Source organism: Etheostoma spectabile, chromosome 8, assembly GCF_008692095.1.
Source record: "Etheostoma spectabile isolate EspeVRDwgs_2016 chromosome 8, UIUC_Espe_1.0, whole genome shotgun sequence".
Taxonomy (NCBI): Eukaryota; Metazoa; Chordata; class Actinopteri; order Perciformes; family Percidae; genus Etheostoma; species Etheostoma spectabile.
Genome location: NC_045740.1, coordinates 31,626,449 through 31,636,170, shown reverse-complemented (window position 1 = coordinate 31,636,170; position 9,722 = coordinate 31,626,449). Strand labels below are relative to the sequence as shown.

Below are 9,722 nucleotides of genomic sequence, written 5' to 3'. Positions count from 1 at the left end.
TGTACGTAGTTGGAGAGTCCGTCAACCAATCAGACCAGCTATCCGGGTGACGTAGGCTGTGGATGATGCTGTATCCTTGGCATTACACACTGTGTGTCAACATCTAGAGGGCAGGGATAAATATGTCAGGATGCTTTTTGTTGATTATAGTAGTGCTTTTAACACCATCAGACCCTCTATCTTAACATCTAAGCTGTTAGACCTGGGCCTCTGCAATTCCATCTGCAAGTGGATACAGGATTTTCTAACAGGTCGCCCCCAGATAGTTAGAGTTGGCACTACATACTCAGGCTGTATAGTGCTAAACACAGGAGCACCCCAAGGCTGCTGTCTCAGTCCCTTATTATATAGTCTGTACACATATGACTGTAGGGCAAAACATCCCACTAATAGTATTGTGACATTTGCAGACAACACTACTTTGATAGGACTCATTGACAGCAATAATGAAACTGCCTACATGGATGAGGTGTGTATTTGATCAGTGGTGCCGTAAAAATAACTTGTCCCTTAATGTGGAGAAAACTAAGGAGGTCATCATAGATTTTAGGAAGAACAAATTCACACATACACCGGTCTACATTAACAACTCTCCTGTTGAAATTGTCAACACGTTTAAATTTAGGCATCCATATCTCAGACTCCCTCACATGGTCGTTTCACATCAGATGTGCCATTAAGAAGGCACACAGAGAGGCTATATTTTGAGGTGTTCTTAAGAAATGGTATGTCTCTTAATATTCTAAAGAATTCTACCGTTGTACAATTGAGAGTATATTACGGTACATTGTGTTGGTTTGGTAGACTACTTCCCATGATCGTAATCTTCTGACAAAGGTGGTTAAAACTGCGTCTAAAATCATCGGCGTTCCACTGAACCGTTGCAACATATTTACTGGAAACGTAGTACTAAAAGCACGTAGTATTATGCGATTCTAGTCATCCTGCACACAACCTCTTCTCCCACCTTCCATCAGGAGACGGTTGCAGAGTATCCCAACCGCACATCACGTTTTAGGGATAGTTTTTATCCTCAGGTAATCAGGTTGTTGAATGATAGCGCAGCAGGAAGGAGGGCTGGGGTCTGGATTTAGTTACTTAGCCACTGTTATTGTGGTGGTTAAATGGTTTTATGTTTTTAACCTATATTATTGTTATTGATTGTTACTGTTGACTGGTGCTGAGAGAGTGCAATAGGGCATACTGTATTTCATTGCTGTGGTACTTGTACTAAAGTGCATATGACAATAAATTTTGAACTTTGAACTTTGAACTTTGTAGAAGCGACAGCAGCATCAACGTGTTGCTGCACCCCGCTGTGCTTCGGTGGCCGCGGCTCTGTTGAATGTAAACAAGAAGCTGCTTGGTTCCTTCTCTATTGTCATCGTGTTAAACCCGCCAATAGAGCGCCAGGTAGATAAGCCTGTCTGTGATTGGTTCCTGACAAATTGTGAACTGAAGCAGGAGAATTAAAGGTGCAGGTTTCCAGAGCGAGCTGCAGGGTGAAATCAATTTGCCGGCAGAGTGGGTGGGGCTTACCCAGTCTACATGCCAACATTAGGCAAGCATCTAATTACATAACAAAAAAGTGATGGCAAGTTTGGTTATAATTCTACTGAAATTGATTTCAGTGTGTGAAAAATTGTAGAGCTGAAAAAGAAACTTGTAAGGTATGTTACTCCTCGATTGTATACTCGAACAAAAGTATGAAAACACTACACCTATGGCTATGCATCCACACGTCTCCCTCTTTAATTCTCCTCCTGTGAGCTCCCTGCTGTTTTCTCCATATGTCTCCCCTCACAGTAGCCCCATTAGCCACCTTTGTGGACAAACTCCAACACTGCTGTGAGCCTGCATTGTAGGACAGTTGAAGACTGGTTGTACTGAGTCCGTCCCAGTGTTAATGTGTGGAAATATGTCAGGAAAGATCTCCTTGGAAACCAGCATGGATCCTCCTTAACATTCGCAGGATAAATAAAGAAGTATTCTGATTGTGTAATGCGTAATCCCCAGTTTAACTGCAGCCAGGTACCTTTGTTGCATGTCAACAACGTTATGTTGTTACCTCTCCAACTCCGGCAGTGGCCATGGTCCATGGAAAAGTCAATCTGCAGGCTACCGGTAAGATATCATTACCTTGTGTCTTTAGCTGCATGCTCCCAGCCAGTAAGCCCTGTTGTGTTGTTTTTTTCTTTGAATGTGCGCAAGTAGGCGGGGATGGAGAGACAAACAAATACCGGGTGGAATCAGGGATTCTGCTCTTGATTTCGATCCAAATCAAAAGCTCATTTTAATCGATTTTCGACAGCCCCAGCCTGCAATCAAATAAAGGCGGGAAAAAACAGAAAGAAAAGAAAGAAAAGAAAGTACTCTAACCTCCTCTGGCTCTGGGGGTTTTCCAACCGCCCACACTTCCATTGAGGCCAGGGTGAAGTCCTCCTCTCCAGAAAGCTGTGGGCTGCCGTAGGTGGTGCACTTGGGCCGCGCACGGCTATGACCACGACCGAAATCACTGTCCAGCCACAGGCCAAAGTAGTATAGCTGACCGCCCATCCCCTGATGAAGGCCACAAATCAGTAACACTATGAGACTAGCATTAAGACAAGTATTTAATTACAGTAACAATATCTATCACTAAAGTCTTTTTTTTCAATCCTAAAGTAGGAACAATATTTCTGAAATTCAACTACCATTATTCTGTGAAATGAAACTTATATTAAAAGGGGACCATTCTGATGCCAAACAGTTGTAGCATTTCAAAAAAATACTTGTGATAAAGATGAATAGTAATACCACATCAGAAGAGATTGACATTTTCTGACTGTTACCAATCGTTTTTAAAGCTCCATTAATTGACTGACTTTTTGGCCACATAGGGGCATAAGCAGAATAAGCTGAAACACAAAACTGACATATTATATTGTGTTTAACATTCACTAGCCTTTTAGCTCTGTTTGGGCTCCACCACCTCCTGAGAAAAAGCTAGGCTGAGTTCCAAATCACATACTTTGTTCTTTTAGTATGTACTGCAGCTGCCCTTACAAAATATGTCATGTTGCATGTAGTATACATACAATTGGGACATACTATAACTTCATAAAATTGCACCTTGAACTTTGACCTTTATGCTAATATATTCTGAGAAGGGATTGTGAGTCAGAATAGCCAGAAAAGCATGCTGGCATGCATACTGCAAAATCTGAGCGGATGCCGTAGGACATCCTAGTATTTTTGGCATACTGCATTTTACAGAAATCTTTTTCTGGCATACTAAATCGTATATATTATGAGTATTGGAACACAAAGCTAACGTCTGAAAACAGCTGGCTGAGCTGCTGGAAACGACACCGATGAGAGACGAGTTGCAGTTACAACGTTTTAATAAAGGTTTTAGTCTCTTGAATCATAAAACTTGCATCAGGCAATATCTGAGAAAAAAAACATATTAACTGGCTAGATTAAGGGAATTCCATGTGAATTACATTGTACATCTTAATCTTCATGTGGCAATTAGATGCCATGAGCAACAGAAGTTACCCTCTGTTAAACTAAGGTAGTCTCACCAGTCCGTTGGGCATGGTCTGCTGATTCTGGTTAAAGTACATGAAGTGTTGGTTGTATCCTGTTGCTGTATAAACTCTCAGTCTGGGGAACACTGAGAACAGGAAGCATCTGGAGTCACCTGCGCATACACACACACACACATATACATACAAATTATTAAGGGTCTGAGAGAAAAGTCAAGTGACAGCCCACAGTATTCAAACAAGAAGTATTACTTCCTCAATGTGTCCTTTTATCAGTCTGGGGTCTGGTCCACACCAACATGATAGTACTGTTTTTAGACATCTTTATGGATGTCCACTAGAAGCCTAAATTCACTGTGATCTATCAGAGGCATCACACTTCACTCCGGTGTGGTGGAGTTCTTTCAAACGTATAAGTAATTTGCGCAAATGGCCTCTGTTCTTCATTCAGCAGAACAAAATCAACAGTTCCCATAAACCGTTCACCTGCTGTTATGTTTCAATGCAGCTGTAAGGCTTATTACCTAAAGCAGGTTCCCAAAGTGGGTACCACTGCACCCTGAGGTGCCGTAAGTACAAATGTACTGTGTGTGCGTTCTAATGGTTTTTCAATGAGGTACGCTACAGCAAATAACAAGACAGCAACACACTTTGACACACACGTTCCTGGTTTAAAGCAATCTGAAATTGTTACCATAGCAGGCAATGGGAAAATGTAACGATGTTAATAGAGCTCAAAGAAATGCTGGCCCTGGCCCATAGCACAGTCAGAAACACTTAAACTTCAGCCCGTCAAAAGTGCAGGTCCATGAAAACAAATCCCTATACTGATGCCAGCTGAAGATGGTATTCATTAAATATCTAATTTCATCCGAGCCATGCAATACGGAGTCCAGTAGGATCAGACGAGATTCTGTTCTCTCACCCTGGAACTGAGGTTTGACCTCCCAGGCGTGGGAGGCAAAGCCCCCAAAAACATGCCCCTTTGTGTCTTTAATAAGCAGCAGGGTGGGCCCACATTTTGTCAGACCGGCAGCCATCCTGGTGAAGCTCTCCCCATGCAGCCGCGTGGAAAACACGAGTCTCCAGGGGGCGCTGTAGCTGTCTGGCAACTGGAGAGAATCACATGGTGTTGTGCAGTCACAGTGTATGTAAATATCATTTTAATAACACATATGACACATATAAATGAATAAGTAGTTATATTTTCATGTGGTCATTGACATGACATATCCCTTGTCATTATTTTTAACAGATTCATATTACACAGCAAACCAAAATAATCTAGCATTTCAACAGTAGTGAACGTTGTAGTAGCATACAGTTAGAAGCACTTATTTGTGTCATACACACAGTCTTGTCCAACTTCTATCTGTGGACATCTTGCTAGAATAGGGTCCAGGTTGAAGAAATGGAAGTTAGCCTTTAATTATGTGCAAAGCAAGGGGTTTACTGTTTCACTGTGGGAATGATAGTGACGTCTGATGAGTTGTCTGAAGCTATTATATAACTAGTTGACAATAAGGAAGGTGGAACTGATCACATTACCGCAACACAATTAGATGGAAAAAACTAGAGGAGAGCCTGGCTACTACGCACAGCATTCGGGGATGGGAGGAAAACGTGCTCTAGGCATTTCTTTAAACCAATCACAATTGTCATGGGTGACGCTGAGCGCCGGAGAAAAGCCGCTGTGCCTCTGCTAAATAGTCCCAGGAAGGAACTAGTTTGGTGGAACATGTGTACATCCAGAAGTAGTTTTAGTCGTCAACAGAAAAACTCAGATTGGACAGATAGTCTAGTAGCTGTTGGATTTACCTGCAGAGATCTGAGGACCAGGTAACCCAGTCCTCAGATTGGACAGATAGTTAGTTAGCTGTCTGGATTTACCCTGCAGAGATCTGAGGACCAGTTAACCATAGTCCTCAGATTGGACAGAAGTCTAGCTAGCTGTCTGGATTTACCCTGCAGAGATCTGAGGACCAGGTAAACATAGTCCCAGATTGGACAGATAGTCTAGCTAGCTGTCTGGATTTACCCTGCAGAGATCTGAGGAACAGTTAACCATAGGCTCAATTGGAACAGTAGCTATGCTAGCGTGCTGGATTTACCCTGCAGAGATCTGAGGACCAGGTACCTAGTCCTCAGATGGACAGATAGTCTAGCTAGCTGTCTGGATTTACCCTGCAGAGACCTGAGGACCAGGTAACCATAATCCTCAGAAATCCACCAGAGCCAACACAAAGGAAGCCCAAACCCTAAATTAAGGCTAAATTTTCCGGCAGCAACAAGCAAATCCCGGAAGAAGGTCAAGGATAAAGACTACACTCAACTTGACTCAGTGTTACCGGTGCTGTTAGTTCCTGTTATAGAAACAGAACAGGTCAGATTTATAGAAATAATAGCAATATGACTATAGCCCTGCTTGTGTCCAGTCCAAGGTGTCTGACTGAATTCTGAAGGACAGGTTCACTAATTTTATGTAAAGATGAAGGATCTTTGCACTAACAGCAAAAGTGCAGGGATGGAAAAGTGGCTGATGTTATAGTGATGTTATAGTGTGTGTAGTGCATATATCATTTACACATGTAAAAGTTTTACAAATCTAGATAGGGTTTCATGAAATGTGTAAAACAGTACAGATCTTTAATTGTACAACTGACAATCCTGACGTGCATTTGTCTGTGTCATCCCGGTGATGGCGTACCCGAGTCCTGCACTCGAGTCGCTATTCTCTGGACTGGTGACCGACTTGGACTCTGACTCTGGGATTTAGGAAATTGGAATCTTTGACTGTATTATTGCATGTTGCTGTTTAAGGTCATTTTGTTGACTTTTTCCAATTGTTTTGTGGCTTTCTTAGACATTTTTTGTTGCTTTTTTGTCGACATGAAGCCCTACAGAAGTCAGCATAAAGCTCACTCAAGCAATACAATTATCACATTTTTTACAACGTGAATATGAAAACTCTCTGCTTCTGGGGGAATTTCAGAGTCATAAAGTTGTTAAATTTGCCAAATTCTGTATAGCAGTGTTGCGAGCTGGTACAGCCGCGGGCCTTGAGTTTGACACGTGGTTTAAACAGTAAGTGCAGTAATCAACACACCACTGGGAATCGACATATGCCACTAAACAAGAGAGACACGAACATCTGTTGGTATTTGTTTCTTCCTTCTCTCCTTTATTTAGTAATAGTATTTACTAAGAGTGGGAGACGTCAAAATTTCCACATTTTTTAAACTTCATTACAAAATGAGTTGCAATGTGGTTTTAGTATTGTCATCAAAAAGACATTTTGGTCAGAACCTACTGATATGATGCCTAATATGTTTTTATTCCAACCTGTGGAGCCAGAAACATAAGGGTGGGAAGGTCCAGCAGACACCTCAGCTCTTTCCAGGGCGTCCCGATGCAGGGGGGCAGCAGGGTGGGGGCCGGCCGGCCGCTCAGGGACACGTTTAGGCCCTCAGCTACCAGGATCTCCAGGTACAATGAAACCTGGGAGACCCTGAAGATCCAGTCCTCCAGACAGGAAACATCATAACATCCTTGAGAGGAGAGGAGAAGAGAGGTTTTAAAAGTCCCTTTATTGGACCATTTTCTTCCTCAGCAACTTCTGCAGTTGAGATCATCTCACTAACTGCTTCATGGTGTGGTGTGGGAACTGCACCATGGCTGACAGGAAAGCCTACAGCGAGTGCTAAAACTGTTTAAAAAATCCTTGGCACATCACTCCGGGCCATCACTGACCTTTATCACTCACGGTGTCTGCGACGTGCACACAATATCATCGAGGACCACACGCAGCCCAGTCATGGACTGTTCTGCATCCGCCCGTCTGGGAGACGTTACAGGAGTCTCAGAAACAGCTTTTTTCCCAACACCATGACGCTGCTCAACACCAAGACCCAGCACTAGCCTCTGCGCCGCCCCGCTACGCCCCCTCACCTTTTGCACATGGTCTATGGACTGTCTGATATATAATACCTCTGATCACTATGCATTTTACAAATACACCTCACAAATGCACTGTATGTGATCATACTGCATTCTGTCTCTCCTATTTTATGGACTATGGAATCTCTGATTTCTCAGAACTCTATGCACTTTATTTGCTAATCCACTTTAATAATTCCTCAATGGACTAACGTGATCATACTGCATTCTGTTTTATGTCTATTTTAAGCACTGCTATAAAGGAAAGGCCCTTTAATGATTACACTGTTAGATGTAAAAACTGACAAAGTTAAATCTAATCTAATCTAATCTAAATTGACACCCACCAACCACTGTGGCCGGCTGCACAAACAAAGCGACAAGTCAGGGTTTCCAGATTGGTCTGTTTTCTGCCAAGAAATTTTGTAGTGTTTGAAAGTTTTGTGTGTCTTTGGCTTGGAAAATGTAATCTGTATCTGCAACACCTGCCTGTAGTACTAATACTACATTTCCCATGAACACAAAGTCATGATGGGTCAGATAACCGTTAGCTACGTGCCTAGCGATTTTGAACTACGATGAGACGGAGAAGACAAACGAACAGAGCCGGATAAACCAGAGGAGCCAAAATTAAACTAAAGTTAGAAAAAAAAAACGTGACTAGTGGCTGGTTACTTTAAAAATCTAGTAGCCATGTTGGCTGGCTATCAAAAGAGTTCATTTAAAGCTCTGGATATACGTATGTACTGTATATAAGTGCAGTTTGTTTTTGTTCCACATTAAAGGGGGCAAATTTTCCCTTTTGTATGTTGAAAAACCTTTGAATCACCTGTTTACCTGAGGGTTTGAGTTCAGAGCACATGTGCTCTGCCAGGAGTTTGACACCTAGGGAGCCATCACCCATTCGCTCTGGCTTCCAGGCCTGCAGGCGCCCTCTGTGGACCAGGATCTGAACTACAGCAGAAATCAGGTCCTGGAGGAACTATGGAGAAAGGGTAAAGGGGCCAGAGCAGGGCATCAGTAGGGAGGGTTTGGCAGGGGCTCCCCAATCCATTGGTCTGCGCCACCACACTTAAATAATCCTGGAATCACCCCTGAGGGTTAGAGGTAGCAACGTGACAAGGGAGGGTTGATGTAAATAAAAGTAGAAAAGGTAAAAGTACTACAGAAATGTATATGTTATTTCCTATTTAATTGGGCCCTGTACTCACCTCTGCCACCTGCTCACATGTGACAACCACTGCTGTCCCTGCCCCACGCTGGCACATGGCCATGACGAGAGGAGCCCGTTCCTCTGCAGTGCCTCGCAGCGTGTCGGCTAGGAAGATGACCAATTGCTCTCGAGCTACTCCAGAGGCACCCGAGGTGCTAGTCTTCCCAGAAGCTGCGGGTGCTGCGAGTCCAGGGTCGATGGTACGCATGCAATGGTAGATCCTCCTCACCATGGAGTCTGGTACCAGGCTGCCCATTGAGGACTGGGACAGACAAAAGGAAGGGTTGATTCTACACAGGCAACACACTGGCAGGAATGAGCCTCTCCTGACAGATATACTTGTAGAATGCATTGGATAGTAATGACTTTTGCTCAGTGGAACACATACGTCAAATGTAAAAGTCCAAAAATGGAAAAGAACATTTATGATACGATGAAGTGGGTTGTTATATTTACTTGCCCGACGTGGCGTTTCATTTGCCCCGGCCCAACAGGTAACCCTTATGGTTTAAATATGCATATGTCCTGCTTTAACAGTCCCACCTGCAACACCTCAAGCGTTAGAGTCTTCCCTGCTGGGGTTTTCCCGGGGGCTTCTGCAGGGCCCTCAGCACCGCGCTGGAGCCTGTCGAAGACCCCCTCCAACACAGGCCGCTCCTCGGGACGGAAGCGGGCCAGGCGCTTCTGCACCACCACACTCTCTGTGTTACCCATGATGCTCTACAATCCAACACAACGTATATCAGAACACACACGCCAGCGACTACTTTTTTTTTTTTCTAAACAACCAGAACATAATAAACAGAATGCATATTGTGCAACATTGATGTCAGTGTAGTTATGTATTGTGTTTGTTGTACATGTCTACATAGAATATAAGGGTTCCCCCAGAGTACTGCAAGCCACCAAGTACGGGAGGGAAACCTTGAGAGAGAGAGAGAGAGAGAAAGAGAAAGAGAAAGAGAGAGAGAGAGAGAGAGAGAGAAAGAGAGAGAGAAAGAGAAAGAGAGAGAGAGAGAGACATCATGGCTTTCAAACAAGCA

At 43.4% G+C, this 9,722-nt stretch overlaps 1 protein-coding gene across 2 annotated transcripts in view; it reads right to left on the bottom strand.

Annotated features, from left to right (window-relative positions):
• Positions 1-9,722, bottom strand: part of LOC116693428 (MTOR-associated protein MEAK7-like) — a 13,836-nt gene that overhangs the window by 2,541 nt on the left and 1,573 nt on the right. Inside the window, exons 2-8 of one of the 2 annotated variants that reach the window (XM_032522412.1) lie at positions 9,223-9,399; positions 8,678-8,941; positions 8,304-8,448; positions 6,873-7,084; positions 4,456-4,642; positions 3,567-3,685; positions 2,380-2,559 (exon numbers count right to left, since the gene is read on the bottom strand). In XM_032522412.1, the coding sequence (XP_032378303.1) occupies positions 2,380-2,559; positions 3,567-3,685; positions 4,456-4,642; positions 6,873-7,084; positions 8,304-8,448; positions 8,678-8,941; positions 9,223-9,393 (1,278 nt within the window). In that variant the 5' untranslated portion in view covers positions 9,394-9,399. The remainder of the gene's footprint in view (positions 1-2,379; positions 2,560-3,566; positions 3,686-4,455; positions 4,643-6,872; positions 7,085-8,303; positions 8,449-8,677; positions 8,942-9,222; positions 9,400-9,722) is intronic. The other variant, XM_032522413.1, reaches the window with a different exon arrangement.